Source organism: Sebastes umbrosus, chromosome 10 (assembly GCF_015220745.1).
Source record: "Sebastes umbrosus isolate fSebUmb1 chromosome 10, fSebUmb1.pri, whole genome shotgun sequence".
Lineage (NCBI taxonomy): Eukaryota > Metazoa > Chordata > Actinopteri > Perciformes > Sebastidae > Sebastes > Sebastes umbrosus.
The window spans coordinates 24511041-24534951 of record NC_051278.1 but is presented as its reverse complement, the minus strand read 5'-3'; the positions used below and the strand labels follow the sequence as shown (position 1 = coordinate 24534951).

General features: G+C 41.2%; 1 protein-coding gene across 10 annotated transcripts in view; it reads right to left on the bottom strand.

The window, feature by feature from the left end:
• The window catches only part of lrmda (leucine rich melanocyte differentiation associated), a 351320-nt gene that overhangs the window by 21875 nt on the left and 305534 nt on the right, over positions 1 to 23911 (bottom strand). For all 10 annotated transcript variants that reach the window (XM_037781646.1, XM_037781645.1, XM_037781648.1 and 7 more), the window contains one exon: positions 15405 to 15489. In XM_037781646.1, coding sequence (XP_037637574.1) covers positions 15405 to 15489 — 85 coding nt within the window. The remainder of the gene's footprint in view (positions 1 to 15404; positions 15490 to 23911) is intronic.

Sequence of the window (23911 nt, the reverse complement as noted above, 5' to 3'; positions counted from 1 at the left end):
CCTCCAGTCCTCCCTCCCTCCTCTCTTCATTTCCGTCTCCCTCACTCTCTGCGTCTCTCTTTGGCTCACTTCATGTCTTTCTGCGCCCTCCCCTCTCTTTCTCTTTTGCCTTATCTCTGTCTCCCTCTCTCCCCTCTCCTCTCCTCTCCTTTCCTTTCCCCCCTGACACTCTCGGACTGTCCCCAGCCCCCTGCACATCTCCTGACAGGTAGAATAATAACGCTCGTACATCACTGCCCCGAAAAGTCCAATAACCTAAATCTTCACTTGCCACACACCCCGGGACTCAATTACTTTATTGACATGTAATCTTCATAAGGGGAGAAATATTGAGCATGTAAGGTCAGCCGGTTATGAAGACATATTATCATATTATCTGCATGAGGGTTGTAGGGGCTAGGACCTGACAAAGCTAATTATAATGGTACATGTTTCAGAGCTCAGAGCGTATTATCTGCTTGGCTGCTTGGTTGAGCCACAGCTGAGGTATAGAGGAGAAGGGGATGAGATTTCAAACCTAATAGGGGCTGGATGTCATCCCAGGGCACGGGAATTAATGAAGCCAAATATTATCGACTGCACATCACGGCACTAATATCCTTGATTTGTTCGTTGTATTTGTCAGGATTACCTCGCCATAGTCTAATGGCTAACAGCATATCACAATACGAGCTGACCAAGGAGGCAATTTCCAAAACTGTACGATAACAAAAGAGCCATCCCTCCGAGTATCGTATAAAAAGTGCAAATAAGCTGTTAGTGCTCTAGCTTGAGCCGTTCCTCAGCCAAAATGTCACAGTGGGTTAGTGATGGCAGGAAGGACAGATGCCCACGGCTGTGTTATCGCTTCTCTCCCAAGGTTATCTTAATATCGTCCTTTCAGTTCAGCTATTACAATCTAGTGCCTGCTACATAAAGCAAAACAATAACACAGGCGATGGTACAACATATTCTATAGTAGACGTTCACTTAGAAAACAATGTATTTACCATGAATGTATAATGCAAAGGAGAAAAAATAGAACTAAGCTCGTTATTTTTTAACCAGAAACACGCAGACATGGATCAGAGGGCACAAAACAAACAGTTGGCTAGCCCTGAGACATTGCGTCTCGGTGTCACAGTGTGCAAACAAAGAATACCACCGCCAGACATGTGAACATTTTACTTTATCCAATATTATGCCCTCTTCCCCTATCTCTGTTGTCCAACTGTCCAAATCCTTCGCTCAGAACTGCTGCTGCGGGAGGATGCCTAAAATGGTGTGGAGCAGTTGGCCAGCGCTGCCAAAGGTTATGTGTTAACACTTGCTAATGGTGTCAAGTGGAGAGACATATTTTAGCTTTCTTTCGAGGGTCTCCGAGCACTCAGCACTCCAAAAAATGGAAATGCTCTATTTATTAACACTAATAATTTGTTTTCAAAGTTTCTTTTTTTTTAATGATGCACATATATTACAGCAGCACATAAAACTCTCGAAAAATACTATACATGAACGCATAATCAAAGAATTACATCTTTCTGAGCAGATACGATACGGTTTGATGGCTACCAAATCTGAAAGGTTTAGTTTTGAGTACATGTTTGTCCTGAGGGAGGGGAATGAAGGAAACAGCCTTTTAAATCACAACAATCTGGGATAAATTCATGTGTTTGACCAAAATGACTCAGTCAATCTGATCGTCTTGCGCTGCAGCGACGGAGCATGCCAGAAACTATCTGCGAATCAAATTATGATGGCGAAATAACTTGTCCGCTCATATCATCGTGACAGAGAAACCTGCTCCGTCTGTTTAAAGTGACTTCGGCGAATCAAAGTGACAGATTAAAAGGTTGTTTTGGACTTCCTGGCATTTCAGTGACCTCGCTCTTTTCATTGGTTTGAGCTGGAATGTTGATGCCAGTGCGAGCCATGAAAGACCTGCTACTTCCTGTAACCGAGGCTCCCCTTTATATTTCAAGAGAGATAAAATGCACGTCGGTTCAACGAAATAGCTCTGACACTCATATCCAGTTGACCTTATAGACTTTAAGGCAGGGCAAGACAAGCTGACCCACACATTTGAGACACTGTGTTTGGTGCAGCTCGGACGTTGTTCATTCAGTTGGAGAGTGAATGTGAAGTAAATAGAAGCTCAGATCCATAGCACAGGAATCCCAGCGTATAGGATAATGGCCTTCTCGTCTCTTTACAGGCAGCAAATCCAAACAACGCTTTCGCACAGACCGATGCAATGAATAATCTAAATGGCACTTAATGTGAGCTATGCTGATACTCTGACAATAGTTTGTGTTCAGACATCACAGCTTAGTGTCTCCCAATTGTATATTGATGTCGAGGCAGTTGACAATAAATCACTGGATTCACCAGTGAGTGAGAAAACAGTTTAGACAATGGCCCAATGGAGCTTACCGTAATTGACAGATGAGTTCAGCTCTTTCCGCCACAATAGCTTCGGAGCATTGAGGGTACCTGGGAATGAGTGTGTCAGTGTGTGTGTGTATGTGTGAAGTTTCAGGACCCACAATACTCCTAAGAAACAGTGGTTTCAGTCACGCCTACGTTGAATGTCTGCACTACATTTGACGTGTTTATGCATTAGTGAACGACACCAAATTTGAGTAATTTAGAAACATCTGCATTGTTGCCTTGAAAAAAAACTTTTGGCTTTATTCTATGTATTTGTCAAACTAACTTGAGAATGTTCATAGAGCTTATCAAGACCCTCAGGAAATGACCAGGTATCCTAGTTTGAACAGTACTACAGTATATTACCTGTTAGAGTTCAGCAGCATGAAAGGAAAACCCAACCCATCGGGTCCATGGAGCAGTGCTCAATTTATTTCTTGAAAAACATTTAGTGCAATTTTCTAAAAAACAATTTCATATGAAATGTTATTTACAAGTCATAATAATTAAAGGGATAGTTTGGGTGTTTTGAAGTGGGGTTGTATGAGGTATGTATCTATAGTCATTGCATTACCTATAGTAGATGAGGGTCGGCACGTCCCCAGTTTGGAGAAGCAGACAACAGTACCAACGTGGGAGCAAAGCAATGTACTGCTGTGGACGGATAGATAAGTTACATTTTCAGTGCAGTTCACCGTCAGAAAGGGCTGTCTGACGGCAAGATAAAGCGGTGAAAATATTCTAAACATAGCGTACACTTAAACTGATATAGATTTATTTTTAGCTGAGCCTTTCTTTTAGGTGGCTAAAATAAGATTTGCTGCCGGCCCTGTCCACTAGAGCCGTGTATTGGCAAGAATCTGGCGATATGATGCATATCATGATACTTTTTTTTTTTTACTTAATTTTAGGAAAATTGTCATAATATAAAATACACACCGGAAATATAACTTTTTAGAATAGGCAGAAATAACACATTTATACTGCATGCAAAAAAACTGCATGGTTTTTGCCCCAAACTGCATGTGATTATCATAAAGTGGACATGTCTATAAAGGGGAGACTTGTGGGTACCCATAGAACCCATTTTCATTCACATATCTTGAGGTCAGAGGTCAAGGCCCCCTGTGAAAATCGCCACGCCAGTTTTTCGTTGTGAAAATTTTGCATAAATTTGGAGCGTTATTTAGCCTCCTTGGCGAGCTAGTATGACATGGTTGGTACCAATGGATTTTTTGGGTTTTCTAATTTAATATGATGCCTGTATATTTCCTCTAGCTTTAAAACTGAGCCCACCTCAACCTCCAAAAGATCAAATAGCAGGCGGGTCCGCGGGCGGGCCTTCAGATTTTTAAGAGGTTAATTAAAAATCTATACAGTGTTTTGGAGCATCGATACAGTATCGCACAACATAATATCGCGATACTCATGTGTATCTATATTTTCTTACACTCCTACCGTCCACAGCAGTGCATTGCTTTGCTTCCGTGCCGGAAATCCTGTCTGTTTCTCCAAACTGGGGGCATGCAGACTGTCATACACTGACTATGGATAAGTACCTCATACAACCCCACTTCAAAATACCGGAACTATCCCTCTAATGACTATTTATAACTCAAAAACCCCAAATCTCTGTAACTGTTCAATGCAACATCTGTCCCACAGAACTTCAAATGATAACAAATTAATTATGTTTTAGAGGACAATTAAGGTTTATTACAATTTGGGTCTAATTTTCGTAGATTTGGCCATCATTACAGATAATAGTGACATTTTACTCACCAAGTTAATTGGTGGGATCTGGGAACGTGGCAACCTTGCTAAAAAGAAGTCAGACGAGGAAACATGACCAGTCAAACTATCATACAGGTTCTAGAAACCAGGTCAGACAAACTTTTTGGGAGAATATGAGAGCAACCAGTAGAATTCTGAACTGTATGTTGTAACCATCCATCACAGTTTCTAGACCGACTTCCTAGGTCAATGTTGACCTACCATACTTGCCTGTACCTGTAAAGATTTCCCAAAGCAACATTTCAGGCACGCCCACTTTTGTTTTTACCTTGATAATCTGGCTCAACTGTTGCCTTGTTTAAAAGCTGTCTGATTGCCCTATCACTCAATATTTTTGCTCCGAAATACTGCAAAGTTCCCAGATACCAGTGATGACTTTGGTGAATACAATGTTCCCATAGCCATCATAAATGTTGGCCAAAACTAGAAAAGTAAAACTGGGATCTTCCTTAAAGATCTAGGCAAAGCTACGTCCGTGATTCTTGAATGTATGTGATTCTGAGAATCTGGGGTTGCCTACATTTCCAAGACATGTGTTTGCTGTCATTACTATGGAGATAGTTATCAAAAGTGTGATGATATCTTCGGAACAATACGAAAAAATATATGTGATAATGTAAAATTACAGCATGTCATCATTCTAGCTTTGCCTTTGGCACATGAATCTTGTGCCTATGGCTTTAGTATATGTTTCTATATATTGTGGTGTAAACCTTTGTCTCAGTGTGATGCTATGTATAGGTAGGCACTAGGACTGGGCGATAAGGCCAAAATCTTCTATCACGATACAGGTCATTCCATATCTCGATAACGACATATATCACAATATAACATGCTTTCTGGTAAGTCAATAAATAAATAGTCTATATGAAATAACCACATGGTAAAGCCTATGTGTACTCCCGTTTGAATTACACTTGATAAACTAAAAGTACTGACTGTATCTTCTCATTTTAAGAACTTGAGTGCAAAATAAACATGACAGTTTTAAGTGAAATTATAGAGAAAAAATAAATAAATATAGGCCTAGTCTATATCACGATATAAACGATATAGAAATATATATATATAAATCATATATATATATATATATACAGTATATCGTCATATTGCCCAGCTCTAGTAGGCACTGGTTCCACGTGTGTGCATGTCCATACAAACACATTCATCTGCATATTTGTGTTCATATACTGTGCTACATGGCTAACCAGGGTATAGGTAGCTGTTTCAGTGTATGATTGCCACTCGGAGTCTGTCCTCTAACAGGACACCCCTTTATGTTGCTCAGTAAATTATCACTGGTGACCCCTTTTCTCACTACATATTAGTGAGTCCATGGCATGTATTGCTCCGTTACGATCACGTCTGACAGAGAAAAGTTCAGTGATGTAGCACAGCTGTTAAGCCATGCAGAATGTGTTGTCAGCCAGCATGATAAACGGTCCACGGAGTGAATTGGAATCTAATTTGTTGGAGCCATTAACCAGACTAGCATTAAGGCATGTTTTCATCTTGAATGATTACTGTGTGAGATCAGTTACCCCAGAATTACGATCTACAGTCTACTCAAAATATAATTTATTAAAAACACCCTGATTAAGATATATGATCCTACATTAACCAACAAGACAAATATATTTAGCAGGTACTGTATCTAATTTTGTGTAAACTTGCTGTATCATACAATCTAAAATACGAGACATTGTGTATATCTGTGTAAACACGCCTGGTAATATACAATAATTACAAAGCTACAAGGACTTATTGAGGTCTGATCCTGTCCCCTTTAGCATGACAAGTTGTCCAGCATCTGCCAGCATGTTGGTAGCTATTTATCAGAGTGAAGGGTAGCGAGCGCCCTCACACAGACAGACTCCGCCTGCTCACCGAGCAATTTGTTTCAAAGGCTACTGACACAGAAGAAAACTGGTGGACTCAACATCCATCCTGCTGTAAAAATATCCAAAACCATCTGGCAGCTAAACCCCATCCTAAATTACTATGATGGACTCCCACCTTTGGAAACCATGAAGGCTACAAAAACCTGCTCCAACTTCTGACCGAAAGTGCGTCTGGAAAGCGCAGGCCGCATCTCAGTTGTCCCGAACCGCGACTACAAATCATGGTGGAAGAATGAATAATAGTGTAGCTGCATTAACAAATTCCAATTTCAGAGCTGATTCAAGCAGTAAGACCCATCTACTTTGGGTGATTTATGTTCTGCTACTTCCCTGAGAATGACCAGTGCAACTGGGAAGTGGACCAAAGTCCAAAGCACCAGCGGTGTGTTTTTCCAAGAGGGTTGGGTCTGCTTGGCAGAAACTCATGTCCTTGTCTATCGGTCTGACACGTCTGGAGCAGAAGCCAACATAATGGCTCAACCTCGCGTCTGTTTGTGCCTGAGCAAGTTTTAACGAGTGAGTCCGGTTGGGTTTGTATCACCATAAATAACAAAGGTTTTTCTGCGGTGGTCTCGGACGGTAAAGATTTAGGAGGCTACATATTTTCCTGCTGCTGAGAAAATGGTTCAAAGTTTGTAATCATCATATTTCAGTGGTGATGGATGGAGGAGTTCAAAAGTGGGATCATTCGCCTTCAGGCTCAGTGTTCAAAATGCTTAAAGGACCAGTGTGTAACAATTAGGCAGAAATGGAATATAATACTAATAAGTATGTTTTTTTCTAGTGTATAATCACCTGAAAATAAAAATTGTTGTGTTTTCTTTACCTTAGAATGAGCTGTTTATATATCTACATAGGAAGCAGGTCCTCTCCACGGAGTTCACTATGTTGCACCACTATGTTTCAACAGTAGCCCAGAATGGACAAACCAAACTCTGTTAACTTTTCCTGCTTGGGCCGGAGTCGATAATGTTACTCGATTCTGTCGCCGCCACTCTCTCTCTCTTGCTTCACCACTCACTTCCCACATACACACAAACTCCACACACTGGCTCTGCTCCAAATGACCTACAAATGGTTCTAGAGAGGGCCATTTGCGTTTTCGCGTTGGCCACCGTAGCTCTCCAACACGCTTGGCACACTGGAGAGGCTTCAGTTGGTTGCAATCTCCTCACCTCACCGCTAGATACCGCCAGATCCTACACACGGGACCTTTAATGTTCATTATAAAGTAATATAAGTGTTCTACAAAAACTGCAGCATCAGATTAATTTGTACAGTGACTTTAGATTAAAAACATTCAGATAGAAAATGTCTAATTTGATCTGTGAACTCTTTGTGAAATTGCTAGAATCACTTCAGTCAAAACATATCCAGCATATTTTAAACTTGACTATAAAACATCCCTTATTAAGGCAGAATATCAGAGAGAGAAATATTGACTTTTATACCACTAGTAAGACGAACTAACAGACAAATATCTTGAAATGGCTCAGAAGCTGACAGTCCTATCTTTTCACTTTAAGTTTTTGCTGTATACGTCCAACATCAGTTTAAGAACTCAAGGCACTCAGGAGACTCTCTCAGCTACATCAAACGGCAAGGTAAAAACAATAGTGTCACTGACATTTCCCCAAACCCAGCACAAACAGAATTATTCACACACTGTGAGCGGAGTGCCATCCGATAACGGAGAGATAATGACACTTGGTGGAAGGCAGCTTTCTCAAAGCAGTTTAGAGCCGGCACGTCAGAGTTCGGCAGTTAAGCCTGTCATGGAAGTTGAGGAGGTTATCCTGGCATTTTAATCTAGCCTGCTTCTGAAGGAGAAAAACGTAGAGGTGATTTCCAGGGTAGTAATAACAAGGACAGGCCTGCCTCCAAAAATGAGCTCTCATCACTTTGGATGCGGACAGTGCAGTGTTATGTGAAGCCGCGCGGTGAAGGATTGCAGGCCCAGTTTGCCTCGTCCCCTCTCCCCTCATCCATCTCCATAGGCCGGCTTTAATGGATATTCATGTTGCTGAGCCAATCCACTCCTGGGAGGAATAATATCACATCATCTGACTCGCATAAAGGAAATAGAGCCTGTCCTCATACACGGGGAGTATATACCAGTGTGATATGCAGCAGGAGCTACTGCGCCAAAGAATAGATTGATGTGATTGTGACTGAATTTTCAGGTCCTTGTTCATTCAAAACAAGTCTGGGTTATAAAAATGTATTATGGAACAGGTTTAACAATTAGTGTCCTATTTGTGTCTGTTTGAGTAGAAATGCAGGTACCTACACACAAACACAGTAGCATAATACTGTATTATGTATATACTTACACATTGACGGATAAAAAAAGGTGTATAAAACTAATGACTTCATATTTTATCTTTTTATTATAATTTTATATTTATAATATATAATATAATATAATATAATATAATATAAAATAAAGATAATAATATAGAGAATTTGTAAATACTTAAAGGTGCAGTGTGTATGATTTGGCGGCATCTAGTGGTGAGGTTGCAGATTGCAACCAACTGAAACTTCTCCCGTGTACCAAGCAAGTAGGAGAACTACGTTACTACATACTTATTAATATTATATTCCATTTCTGCCAATAGATCACAGTTGGGCGATGTGTTATAATTTTCCATTCTGCCATCATCAGCCGAACGACCATTTATTACCGATATATTCGCACCGTTGTGTGTGTATGTGTGAGTGTGCACACAGCGTACACCCCCCCCTCCCTCTGTTGCTGAAGTACTGGGCAATTAGCTGTTCTTGCGGTGCAGCATCGCAAAGCACACTTAATTCAAACTCGACAGAAACAAAATAAAACTCACCAACACTGTCTTGATTAGTCTTTACAACAACCACCAACTCTGTTTTGGTCGAAATAAACCTTTATTTCACTGAGTTTGATGCTGAGCAGCGCTCGTTCTTCGGAGGCAGACCATTAAATTAGCAAAATAAAATGACATCGTTCAAACAATCGCACAAAAAAAAAAACAACCGATGACGTACTCAGCCAGTCGCCGATTGTTGATATATTCTTCCAATCACCCAACCCTACAATAGATCCCCCTAAATGCTACACAATGTTCCTTTAAGTACAAGTAAAAGTCCTGCATTCAAATTTTTACTTAAATTAAAGTACAAAAGTTTCTTCAACAAAATGTCCTTTAAGTATCAAAGTCATTTACATGAAAGCAGCATTTTTATATTGTCAACGTGAAGCTATACATACTTTATATGCATATATATGTAGGGTAATTAGATCTAGAACAATGCTTCATATTCAATGATTTGATCGCATGCTTTTCTGCAAAATCCTAATCTTAATCTAGAAAGTAACTAGTAACTCTAGCTGTTAAATAAATATAATGAAGTAAAAAGTACATTATTTCTCTCTGAAATGTGGAGTACAAGTATAAAGTGGCAGAAAACTGTACTTCAGTACAGTATCTTTTTTTAAATGTACTTTCCACCCCTGCAGTACAGAATTTTATATCTAAGTAAAAAAACCTAAGTAGTGCCTGTGTGGGCAAGTTTATAGGTTCATGCAAACAAATAAGACCATCTTTTGTGGTTTTAATTTCTGTGGCTTTATGTGGAGGAAAAGCCTACGCTGCCATTAGAAGCAGATCACAGACACCTCATCAGCTCACAAACTGGCAAACATTGCAAAGAAATAAAACTTTCATGCCGTGACGAGTGCCTGGGAAACATTTTTATGATCTCTGTAACCGGGAAGAAGGCCACGTCTTTACTTCGTCAATTCACCTCGTAGAGCTCGGTGCGGAGGCTCACTCAACACATGCTCATGGTGTATAGCTGGCAGAGAGATCTGTATATATCATTCACTATGAAATGTTTCATCATCTGTCACTTCTCAATGTTGAACGCATGCATTGTAGTTTAAAAAAAAAAAAAAAGTTTACAGAAAACAGCTCTTCGAAGGGGTACTCTGGACCAGTCTGGAGGAAAAGCTTACACTTTGTTCTTTCCACATGCCTCATTTTAGTTGTGTGGGGGCCAGTGCAAGTCTTTGTGTTTAAGAGTGATGTTTATCAGGGGACAGATCCTGCTGGTATAATCATTACGAGGCTGAGTGAAATGTCTTGCAGAGCACGTACATGTGTCTAATGGGAAACGTCAAAAGGTGCTCTGTCTTTTCTCACCGCGTTCCAGAGAGGACATTTCCATGCTCGTGGAACACGCCAAGGCAGCCCAAACCAGAATGGGAAGATTATCAGCAGAAAGATGAGAGTTTAATTTCCTTCTAACTATACGGAGTGACATCAAACAGAAAAGAACGGAATCACTCAAGATAAGCACGGAAAACAACTCGGCGAGTAAAGAAACAGATGTGTGAGGTAATGTATCAATTAATTTGCCAAAAACATTCGGTAACCAGCAGCACATGTGTTCGCTGTAAATAACAGGACTTTATGAAAAGTTGATATTTGTATTGATAACAGCATCTGAGCCGCGGTGTTATAAATAATATAATCAGCTCTGGTTATTAAACAAGCAACAATAAACCGACATTAGGGAGCTGTTTTGACGCATTACCATTTTTTAAAGCCGTCAAACTCACTTTTTGTTTTACTAAGTGCAAAGAACATTAAGTCATCAGTCAAACCAACAACCTTCCCCTTCATAATGACAACAGCTAAGTTTCAACACTAGCAGTTTAGTCATCCATTAGTCATGTATCCCATCCAGATGTCTGGTGGAGGAGAGGCGGGGAGGAGGAGATAGCAGCAGGTGTAGATCTCTCTGAGCCCAGCTGAGCTCTAAAAGGCAGTGCTTAGCACCCACAGCTCCGTCATCTGGCCTCTCCCCTGTCTCCGCCAGCCTTTCGACAGCCCATTCCTCATCATTTACCCCTTTTTGGCAAAGCCCAGAGCCCTTCTAATGGGCTGCTCTGAATGCTTCCAGATGTTTGTTTATTTGTTGTGCAGCAACTATAAAACAGTTTACTCTTAGTTTGGATCTGTTCCATTTTTTTTGGGGGGTGCTGAGGGAGCGAAGGGGAACGTAGCAGGAAGCGGTGCAGATCACCCCGACATGTAACGAAAGCGAATCGACGAACAAATGTGAGACACCCCATGGGTGTCGTCAGGAATGGAGGGTTGTTTTTTTTGTTTTTTTTTGCTTTGAAGGCTGCTTTCCTCCTGGGATTTTAATAACAGTTGTGCACCATTTAAGATACATACATACAAAGTAGCTGGAAGCAGGCCCAGAACAAGAAGATTAAAAGGGCCCAGGGCTCATACTGTAAGGCGGATTTCAGGCATTTTTCCTCGTCTGTTTACTTTGCTCGCACAAATATATCCCTTTCATTTACCGCTGTCACTGCTGAGGGATGGCCTACTCAAATTTAATCTGATACCTGTAAAAAAAAAAAAAGCAGTAACTAGTGCCTGGCATATTTATTGAAATATGCAGAGGAAACGAAGGCTATTTCATTAAAATCTCCTCTGTGTACATGGATATATCAATCAAGTCTGAAGCATCTTTTTTACATACTTCTGAACTACTCTTATAATTAGATGTAAGAAAAAAAACTTGAGAATCGCACTTCAAAATGTGTCATCCTAAGAAAATGACAAGCTGGTAATAAATAACCCAGCACATTGTTTCACATGTTGAAATGTGAAATCATCATGGTAAGGCACAGGAACACAAAATGTGTCATTTGGATGTGGCCTAATAGTACGGTATAGGCCAGTCTTCAGCAAGACACACAGTACTTTAGGCTGGGACTCCATTTTGGACTGTTAGATTTAGAGTTGAGTTGACAGTTGGACCAGCACTGAGAGTTAGAGCCAAGGTGACAGTAGTGGAGAATCCTCAGGCCTCTCTGCCAGACTATATACTCCACTCCACTCTGTGTCATGCCTTCACCAAGACATGCTGGAGCCCCCGCCGTCCTCCTTCACTTTGTCTTTCCTCTCCCTCATTTTTAAGTCTTCTTACGCTCTTTAACGCTGGTCTTTTCCGCCCTCCTTCATCTTTCCCTCTTGTTCTGTCCGTCTATCTCGTCAGATCTGGTTTATGAAATCTTGATTTAGATTTCACTACCACAACAGCACATCTTTCGCTTTCCCTCCCTCCCTCTTCTCCTCGCTGCCTTGTTTTGCCCCGTCTCCTCCAGGTTGACTCCTCCGCCAACCGAGACAGGAGCTTATCCTGGAGTTCTGTCCTTGGTTTCCACCCCTTCTCTCCCTGGGCAGTGACCTGCCAGCGCTGCCCTCCTCTTGGGAGCTCCTAGATGCTGTAATTACCTCTGGCACCCAGGCTCTGGGGCTTCCACACAGGTGACATGGCAAAGCGGGGGTGGGGGTGGGTGCAGAGGGTTGAAAGGAGGAAAGGGAGGTTCTTTCTGAGCAGCCGACAGGGCGATGTCAGAAGTGCTGCTGATCTTCCTGCTACTGCAGGAGTCGGGATGAAACTATACAGCCTGCCTTGTACCCCCATTAAAAAAGACCACTTCATTAACCCCTTAAAAACTACTGTCACAATCACATATATACAGAATATATATGTATATATATATATATATTTTCAGTACAGCAAAGTGCCTTTTATCTCATGTACTGAGCGTGGTTTCTCAGCAGAACAAAACAAAAGCAGAACTTTAAAAAAATGGGAAAAAAACAGGACATACAATTTCACCTCCGCAATTTTTGAACAAATCGTGTAGTGAATTGTTTAATTTACCATGCATATTGAAACGAGAGTGTTGCATTGAACTACATAAAAACACTCAGCATGTCGTTTCACCCCTATTGTTTATATCCTGAATTTAACTCGCTTAGTTGTTTGGAATTACTGTCTGAAAAATGTTGTTAGTTGTAGCACTGCTTCGCTCCACAGCTTTGTTCTCTTTGAATATGGAGTTACTGTGACCGTCTCCGACGCATAAAGAAAATTCAAGTATGTTTAAGAAGTGTAAATAAAAGGAAAAAAACTAAAAACAAAGAGCTGGGGTATAGGCGCTGGAGGCGGGGACATGAAGACGAGGTGAAGGGCGAAGATGAGGGCTGTGTTATCTAAGACTGCAGCGCTGCATCGTGAAAATAACAAATGGAGACTGTCACCACGGCTCAGATCTTAGACGGAGGGGAAAATATTTCATGTCAGATCCCCTCACCTTTAAATGGACTGTTCTTAGCCAGGTCTGATTTTGACAAAGCACGGGGCTCCTCCTGTCCTTACATTCGGTGGGAGCTGCCTCCGTCCACGCTTGACATGACATAGATCTGTCCTTGGCACCATAAACGGGGCGGGTAGAGATGGCCACTGTTGACCTGTTGTGCTATTCCGTACTGGTGGTCGACCCATCGCAAGTGTTTCGCATTTTGAGGACAGTGATGAATGTCTCAGGCACAAAAAATGACCTGAGAAAAGTGGGGCTTATTGTGAAAAGCCTGACTCCAGATAAGCTGTTGATTTTGGTTGAAGCTCAGTTGGTTACAGGCTAACTGGAGCCTGATCAACTGTAAACTGTACTTTCGTTAAAACACAGAGTCGAGATGTCAAGCAATGGTGGGGACCGGAAGGTGGGTGCTATGCTTCCGCAACGGCGCTGTCGGTCAGGATGGCGTTATCAGGTGTAACTGCCGTTTGAGAGCAGTGCAGAGCAGCGGCCGTGAGGTAGCCAGTGGGGCACACTCACATGCACTAAAAGCCCATGCTGCCGACCGGCTATGACAACAAAGCAAGGAAAAGCTCAGATTACAACCAGTGGCCAACCTCCAGATCTGAAAAGTGAAGGCAATGCTGAAGTGTCTTAAACTTGCATTCTTTCTAACAGCCAGCAGGGGGCGACTCCTCTGGTTGCAAAAAGAAGTCTGATTGTATAGAAGTCTACGAGAAAATGAGCCTACTTCTCACTTGATTTATTCCCTCAGTAAACATTGTAAACATGAGTTTATGGTCTCAATCACTAGTTTCAGGTCTTCTTCAATACAGCATGATGTTCATTTAGTAAATTATGGTCCCATTTAGAGTCAAATAGACATAAAGCAGGGTATGCTTTAGGGCATGGCTACCTTGTGATTGTTAGGTCGCTATCACGGTGTTGTCTGGTCTGGGAGTTGTTTGTGTTTTTGTCTTAGAACTTTAACCCTTTCACAGTGTGTTTCCAGTTCTTTGAAGTTAATTACAACCTTTTTGGTCGCCTAAAAATGTCTTATTTAGCATTGGGTTGTACAAAGCTCCACCCTCTCGTGTCACTTCTGGTTGCAAAAGACCAAGATGGCGAAGGCCAAATACCAAGATTACGACAGCCAAAATGCTGAAATCGAGGCTTCAAAACGGCAGTCCACAAACCAATGGGTGACGTCACGGTGACTACATCCACTTCTTATATACAGTCTATGATTACAACACACACAGAGGGAGAGTGACTTCAATCTCTGCTCAGGTAGACATTTACTCCTTTATATCTTTACATAGCAAATAGTTGTTTGATGCTATATCAATTCTCTGGATATCATATAGAGCACCTTTAAAATTACAGTAAATGGTTACAGTTCTACTTTTACAGTGTGGTGACATCTATGGTATGAAATTATCTCTATTAGCCAATGAAATGTATTTTGGTTTTCCAAGAACACAGTCTGACTAAAGACTGTACATGGACTAGAAACTGTCATCAAAGTTTAAGTAAAAACAAATGAAAGTTGTTTATAAAACCTAACTTATGGGTATAGTATAATACAATGGACTGCCGTTTTTTTTTACTACAACCTCAGCTGAAGATCTGCTACGAACGCAGGCGGTGGCCTGCACAATTATTTTTAATTAATGTGATGCATTCTTCCTAGAGTGCAGTGTTTGATGCTAAGGAGTTGCTACACAATTACATCAACTGACTACACCGGGTCAATGTGAGGCCTAATCAATGTCTAGTATCAACAGATCAAGGATGCCTCTCCTTGTATATGTGCTGTGTGGCTCCCACGCATACATTCAGATCAGAGTTAACCTAGATTACTCTGATTTATTCCCACTATCAGCACCATCGCACGGATGAGATGAGATCAATAAGAATAGATAACATAACTTCAACTCAGTCTCAAGAAAAATATAGCTTCCCACTCTCTGTAGCCGTTAGGGTTATTATGACTTATATTTACATAATCCGTAGGCCTGATTGAATGTATGATAATATATTGTGTTGCTTCTTGTTTACTTTGAAGAATATCTGTAGAGATGTACTGTATGTACAAGACACCTAAGTCAAAAGGTTATGAAGTCGATAGGTCTTTCTATTTTCCTTACCTTTGTGGTTCTTGGCATCTTTGGATCCTCGGGGTAGAGGAGTGTAGGGCAGTGGGTGACTCTCAGATCCAATCTCATTAGGTGGCTACAGGAGAAAAGAGACACACAAATAGAAAGAATATTTAGAAGAAAAAAAGGTTTGACAAGTTTTAAAATGACAAGTAGCTGACTGCGAGTGTCATAAATCCTTTGGGATTGGCTCAGGAAATGTTGGAAACACTGCTCCTGTTTTATGACATAATGTGGCAGGTCATGTTTTATTACCTCTCGCGTTTTGTGGAGCTTCACTCCTGTCTTTGATGATCTGATCTACGACCTGGTTAGGGAGGAGAGGTCTTAACCTCCACTCAGCCATGACCTCCTGCAGTGGTCAGCTAAAGGGTAGACGTCACTCACTCTGAGCAGCCAAACGTAGCGCGGTTATATGAGGCAGAGAGGAAATGTAATTTGCACTTTAACCGGCCACCTTATTTAATGTCACATAATTGAAACGAGAGGTAAATATGTGCATAGATTCCTGCGAAAACTAGAATGAGTTATTGATTGTGAGCAGAGGTTTCGGGCTAAACGAGTGTGACAAATGCTGCTTTAAGACAAAGAGAAAACAGAGGCCTGAAACCTCCCAAACAGGTCAAGAGTTTCTTGTGTTGTTGTTCTTTCGTGCACTTTCAAGGTCCAAAACATCCTCTTCCTTCCCGTAGCCTTTTAGCTAGCGGAGCAGGCAGTTAATCATGACACAGCGATATCCGATGCCTTTGCAGAAATACTTTCCTTTCCTGCAGGAAGGAATTCACCGGGTCTTTAATCATAGCAAGAGACTCAACTGACAAATACATATTAGAGATGGTTTGGAGCTGCATTTTTCCCACTTTTATTGTTGTTCCTCTACATGCCCATGCATAACCTTGAGAAATGGAACGGTCTGCACTCTTAAATGGAACCATATTCTTCATGGGAAAAGAGAGCACTGTGAATTGAAAACGATCACATAATGTGCTTTCAGATAGGATCTCTGAAAGGCATTAGGGCCTGGCCAGCATGTGTGTCACATTACACCAAAGAGGGGGAAAAATGGCAAAATAAGCCTATTGTGAGACCTTACTACATATATGCTGGTGGACCAGGCTTTTGAAAGAAACGGTTCGGAATAGAAATATTGTTTTGACAGCAGACCTGCTGCCTCTGCAGTGGCTGAGACCTGTTTAGAAATACCCCTGCTTGTTCGCTGTACTTGTATGGAATGTGTAATACAAGAAGTCAAACAACCCCAAAATAAGAACATACTGTGCTCAGTAAAAAACCCACACGTCCCATTTGAGGAAAAACAATCAGGTATTCATACTCAGTTAACTGCAGCAGCGGCAAAATGGATATACCCATCTACAAAAGAGTCTCTTTATTGCCCTAATTTTGCATTTTTCCATTTGGTTTTGAGGGGAATAATTGATATTGGCGCTCATGATGAACACACAAAGAGCCTGTCTATGACAATTATTATGAGCTAACAGAACAACTCAGGCATTAAGACAGGAGTTGTGAGCCCTCTCTATTTGATCTACCTCCATGCTCTTCTGAGCTGCGCCCCTGCGTGCTTCATTTCCTGGCCTGCTTGAAAGATCACAAGCCTGGGCCTCTTCTGGCCTGCGTGGCCTCCCAAAAGCCCCTCCTAATCCTGCTGCTTGCTCACAATTAATCTTCCTAGTTGCCACATTATTAACAGCACCACCCACAGACTATATGTTAGGGGGGCGTTGGAGGAGAAGAAGGAGAGGGAGGACTGCTGGGGTTAGCTGGATGCTTGATAAAGCCTCGGGGCTGGTTTTGGTCCTGAGGGACGTCAGTCACCTTGCTTTCAGCATTACCACCCACCCATTCCCCCCCGTGCTGCTATGCATGACACCACCACTTCACCTCCTCAGTATCATGCCTGCTGATCAAACACCCGACCCATTCAACATCTGTGGTTGTCACTTCCCGTCCTATCCAGAACAAGCATTTTACCCCACCCACAGGACATCAATCAGCCAGCTTTCCCATGTCCTGATCCTCCCTTTTCTCCTCTCAGACCTTCCTCCGTACCCCTCCACATGTGCACTCTTTCACTCTAGTCAATGACCTGTCCAGAGGATGAGAAGGCTGCGATGATTATAATGAGAAAGCATGAAGGAAATGAAGGAGAAATTTCTCTCTTATACTTGCTTTAAGGAAAACTGATGGATTGATAACTGAGATTATTAAAACAAACATACATACATGCATACACACACACATATATATATATATATATATATATATATTTATTTATTTATATATATATACAGTATGTGTGTGTGTTTATATTGCGTTAACTTTGATAGTCCTAATATAACACGTTAACGCAAATTTGTTTTAAGGCCACCAATTTCTTTTTCTTTTTAAGTTGTAGCAGACTCAGTTTTAAAGCTAGAGTGAAGATACTGGCATCATATGAAACTAGAAAACCGAAGGAATCGATTGTTACCAACCATGTAATACTATTTTTTTGCATAAAGCAAGCATATTTGCCCAATCCCATGTTGATAAGTCTCCCTTTAAGGTACATTTCGAACAGATAAAAAATGTGTGATTATTTTGTGAATAATCACGATTAACTATGGACAATTATGCGATTAATCGCAATTAAATATTTTTTATTGACAGCACTAATATACTGTATACTGTATGTGTGTGTTATATATATATATATATGTGTTCATATATACACATACACATACAGTATATACATACATATATGCATATATATATATACATACAGTATATGTGTGTTAATATATATTTATAATTGTTTATATACTGTATATATACATATATAAATTAACATAATAATGATCAACATTTAGCTCTTTTTTAAACTACTAGATAACAGAAATATGACATTGTATGATTACTCCCAGAACAAAAATTAAAGACAGTGATCGTCTCATGATGTCCTAACAGATTTGATCCCTTTCACGTTTCCTAAACAAGCGCTTCATCTATGCTCCTATACTCTCTTTATTCCCCCTTTTATTGTATGCTTTCTTTCCTCTCCCCGTCTCCCTCCCTTGTTTTCTCAGGTTGTACCTACACTGAACAGAGGGAGGTGCTGCTGTGTCGTGTATTTAAGATGCTCCTGGACCCCCTTTCTCCTCTCTCTCCATCTCTCTCAGTCTCTCTGCTGTCCAGATTAGTCTGCTCATCAAGCTGAGCATTGTTTTAATTTGCTGGGCCCGGGGCATATGCTGAGTGTTCACATCATTATTGTCTCTGTGCAATGTGAGTTATCACCACAGCTTATGATAATGCGGCACAAATTTACAGGCTGGGGAGCACCATGGATTCTGTGATAATAAAGGGTGGACAGAGGGGAGTGGAAATAGGGAGAGAGAAATGAAGAAAGTGTGTATATGTGTGTGTGTGTGAGAGAGAGAAAAGGGTGGTGGCAGAGAGAGGAAGCTCTGTTGGATGTCATTATGAAAGATGATTCCCATACTGGATAATACATCACACCGATGCTGTCTGTCTTCTGCCTTTCCGTGTTGTTATGCGAATAAATGCTGATAAACCCAGAGGCAATAGTGATTATTACTTCCAACATATCACCATGAGAGGAGGGGAGCAGGACGAGGGAGACAGAGGGGAGGGATGGAAAGACAAGAAAAGCAAAACACAAAAGAGAGCCACATGGTGCATATAACCACCTCCACAGTGGGGTTCCTGAAAATATGAGATACCAAAAAAAAGTGAGTCGGGGAAGGTTGACGCATATCGAGGTGTTTTTCAGATGCAACAAAGTTTACAAAGTTTTGCAAGCTTGGGCTCTCGATTTTCAAATCTTGATGGGTGTTATGTGACAGAACATTACGCTGACAACAACTGATCTAGGGAGATTTCCCTAGAATGTGATTATGATGTTGGCTGCCACAGCAAATAAAGTAAGTATTTTGCACTGCTTTCCTCTCTGAGGTCTCGGCCCGACCGGCTCATCCTGACACAGGTGGTTCCTGCCTGGCCTCACCTCACCTCCCTCCTTAAGACTGACCAGCAATACAATCTAATTACAGCCGCGCTACAGAGGGAGACCAGTGTAAACACCAGCCCTTTTTATCTCCTTATACATCTGGACAAGTAGACAAAGTGCTAAAAGGAAATAAATGTGGCCTGACAGCCACATCAAAGAGTTCAGCCAGAGGCTTACTGCTACTTAGGGCACAGGAATGTTGTTGCTAAGCATCAGCCCGCAACCTATCAGGGTGCAAAGAGGGCCCTGTCCTGCCTCGGAGAGGGAAAAGGGGAAAAGAGAGAAACGAAGAGGAGAGGGAGGGGAGGGAGGGTGAGGGAAGGGAAGGGGAGGGGAGGCTGACATTGAGGGGAGGCTAGGGACTCAAGGAGATTTTTGTAGCTTAAAGCAATTGTTGGAAGAAACAAGCCTTCTGTTTTGTTTTCTCTTGACACCATTTCTGCTTTTTGTGCTTGCAAAAGACATGTATAAAAATGTCTTTTGATATGTTTTCTCTTTGGGTCTATATCAAAATATTTCTTTTGTGTCTGTGTATGGAACTTTTTTTTTTTTTTTTCTCTGCGTCTTGTCTCTGTAAACTGGTGCTGCTTTCTGATCATGTTAGAGATCAGAGGAGACGCAACTTGTGAACTTATTTGAGTCAACATTTAATGCTGGCATGACACGTTTATTTCTTCACTAGATGGAATTTTTTATGATTCACGTGTCACACTTGTGAAGTTAGGGGTTACGAACAATACAAGACTTTTAGAAAAAAACAAAACAAATAAGTAGCGCCGGCTTGCAGCATCTTACAGCATGTAACGGCAATGACGAAATGAGAAATGCTCTAATTCGCCACCAAAGATTGAATCTACCCCTAATATGTTTGCACACACAGGACTTGTGCATAATTCAGTGTTTTCAAACAGGAGCCTGGTATTTTGGTGCACTAATACACAAAATATTATATTTTGATGTTATTATATAGCCGGAAAAAAAACATGCTGGTTGAGGTAAAATCGTTTAAACGCATATTTTACCAGCAACAAACTCGAGTGGCACCAGCTTATTAATTCAAATATATATATTTTTTTATATCTGACCTTAATGATGGTGGCTTAGGGAAAAAGAGAAAATATTATAACGCGTTTTAAATTGCTCTTGTGTGCATGAAAAGCATTCATTCTGTTTTCTTAGGTAATGGCAGATGGGAGGGGGGGGACATTTGATGTAATGGTGCCTGCACTTGTGGGTAGTACAGCAGTCTTTTGCTCAGCAGGACGACTGCTGAGCGTGTGTTTAATGATTTACCAGTTCTACTCCAATGAACTTGCTCCGAGTAGATGTATCATATGATCACTGATCACAAGAGCAACTGTTCCGATGTTTTTGCTCGGGGCGCACGGGTCACAACGGAGCGAACCGGCAACAGTGAACATTGTCGTTTTGTGTGTACGGCTAAGCGTCAGGCAGGCAAAGGTTGAGTGCTGCTGGACGTTAATCATCCACAGCGATGACTCACGGATGGTAATAAGGCTGTATTTGTTTTTAGGTTGAAATTTAAAAGAGCCATTCGACCTTTACTTGGAGTGTCTTGCAGGATAAGTGCAGGTGATTTAAAGCGGAAATGTAAGCCTACATTACAGGTATGCAGTACAATTAGCTTGAGGGTATTTCTTATTTTGGTCTGACCTTTCCATTGGCATGGATTCTGAAGCAACTAAGTTATAAAGATACAAAAAACAATCGCAAAAATGCTGTAGTTAAAACAATGATTAAGAGTCTTATTCAAACTTTTACACAAAACACAACTGATTGTTTCATATATTTTCATAAGTACAAACAATGTCTTTTATCGCTAAAACAGGAGAAAAAAGGGAAATGTGAATGTTCTGATCTACCTGTGACACAAATCGTCTTTGTCAGAGTTTTGCCTTATTTAACTGGTGCGAAAAGAAATATTTTCGTCTTTCCTATACGGCACAAACACACATACACAAAAGCACAGCAGCTAAGGAGTGTGACATATCATGAGGCTTTCTGTTCTGATTAGGGGCTGTAGCTAACGTCAGGGCTGTTTTCTAGAGTGTAGGATGTTTAATAATTGAAGACTCCGGGAGCGGGCCTGTCACACCGGCTTGTCTCGAATGTTTCCTATGCAATTAGACGCAGAGAGACATTTGAAGAGGACCCACAAAAAGAGGCACAAAAAGTGACATGTGAACTTAAAGGAAATTAGCTCTTCACACGAGTGAAATGTGAAGGTTACTTAGCAATGCTTAACTCAGACTGTGGCTGTGTGAAGTGTGTGTTTGACTCAGCCTCGCTGCGGAGACTGCGATTTTCTTTACTTTGAGCCCGGCTTCAGTCAGTAAGATCACAGAGGGAATGAAAACTAATTTTGACTCAAGGCATACGGGGAAGAAAAAAAGAGGAAGAAGAAGAAAAAAAAACCTGAGATATGTCGAAATAATGAGATCTCTTGATGTTTTCTGGGAAGATATGGGATGATGCAGACAGATGCACAACTCACATCTTCACCCAAGGACACACACACACACACACACACTCGTGGAACATTTAACCACAACTTCAAAACACACAGATCTGCATGTGTGCACATTAAAAAAGCTCACACACACCCTTTCGCATTATTTGACTGCATGAAACACTAATGCACATGTACTTACATGCTCACTTACAGTCAACACAAACTGATTTGTTGATTAGTACAGATGCAGACTTAATGCATGATGTAAATACAGCACAACCACAGTTATTGAAATGTAAGAACTCTGACCTCAACTCAATGCAAAATGTTTAATGGTATGAAATAAAAAACTAGGGCTGTCAAAGTTAATGTGATTTATTTTAAACACCACCAATTTCTTTAACGCAACTCGCAATTTTTAGGTTGTAGCGAGCAGATTTAATGCTAGAGTGAAGGTACTGGTAACATATGAATCTAAAAAATCCTAAGGAATCCATTGGTACCAACCATGTCATGCTAGCTTGTTGCAAAGGAGGCTTAATAATGCTCCAAACTTACACTAAATTTTGGCGAGGAAAAACTGGCATGGACATTTTCAAAGGGTCCCTTGACCTCTGACCTCAAGATATGTGAATGTAAATGGGTTCTATGGGTACCCACGAGTCTCCCCTTTACAGACATGAACACTTTATGATAATCACATGCAGTTTGGGGCAAGTCATAGTCAAGTCAGCACACTGACACACTGACAGCTGTTGGGCTTGAGTGTGCCATGTTATGATTTTTTATGCAGTACCTGTGAGGGTTTCTGGACAATATTTGTCATTGTTTTGTTTTGTTATTTGATTTCCAATAATAAATATATACATACATTTGCATTAAGCAAGCATATTTGCCCACTCCCATGTTGATAAGAGTATTAAATATTTGACAAATCTCCTTTTAAGGTACATTTTGAACAGATAAAAAATGTGTGATTAATTTGCTATTAATCACGATTAACTACGGACAATCATGCAATTAATCGCAATTATATATTTGAATCGATTGACAGCCCTACATTTTTTTTTTTAAAGAATTGGGCTCATTTGTTAGATAACTCAAATTAGATCCCTCTTTATTTCCGTTTGAAAATATTACATGATAAACTGCAAACACAGATGATTAATATGCTCCCTATCCGTCTCCGCTCGCGTCGCCTCCGATCCCTGACAACCTTTCGAAAGAAATCCCCCCCCCATCCACATCTCCGTGCTTCACGTCGCAATGATAACACTGTCATCTTCCACACCTATCATAAGTCACAGGCAAACGACCCAGATCCTCCGTCGCGAGACAGAACCCTCTGCGGGCCTGTAAGCTGTATCATTACACCATGTCATCTTTATGGCACGGAGCAAAGCCCAGCTCTCTAATTACACTCTGCCTACTCCATTTACCCAGACAGGGACGGAGCAGCAGGCAAACAATGCATTAAAAATGGAGTGCTTCCCCCTGCTCTATGGATGCCCGTGTTGTTCTGCCCGTGGCCGCCGTTGTCCCCTGGTTGTTGTTGTTGTTTCTCTAAAAGCTGTGGAGAAGAGATAGCAGAGGGCCAACGCCACCTTCCCCACCTCCTCTCTTCTTCTTCTTCAACCCTTTCCTCAGAAGGACTTATGAAGGTGAGTGGCTGTCTGACAGGCCGGGAATAAAAGAGACAAACCAGGGATAAAAATTAAATAAAAAGTAGCTGTCTTAAACAGTAATTGCACCCCTTTGCTGAGCATGCTCTCAGATATATAAACCTGATTTACTGTCGGCGTCGCTGCCACAAATCAGAGGGCCCTCTGAGAAACACTCGTGCTATGAAATTGTTTAATCTCATCAAGTTCTGCTTTCACAGCAGGCCATAAATCACATAGTCTTTGTTATCATAGACCTCCATGAGCGCCTCTGAGGCAGGCAATGGATCGTGGGTATATATAATCTTGACTGCGCAAACAGCAGGGTCGGAGC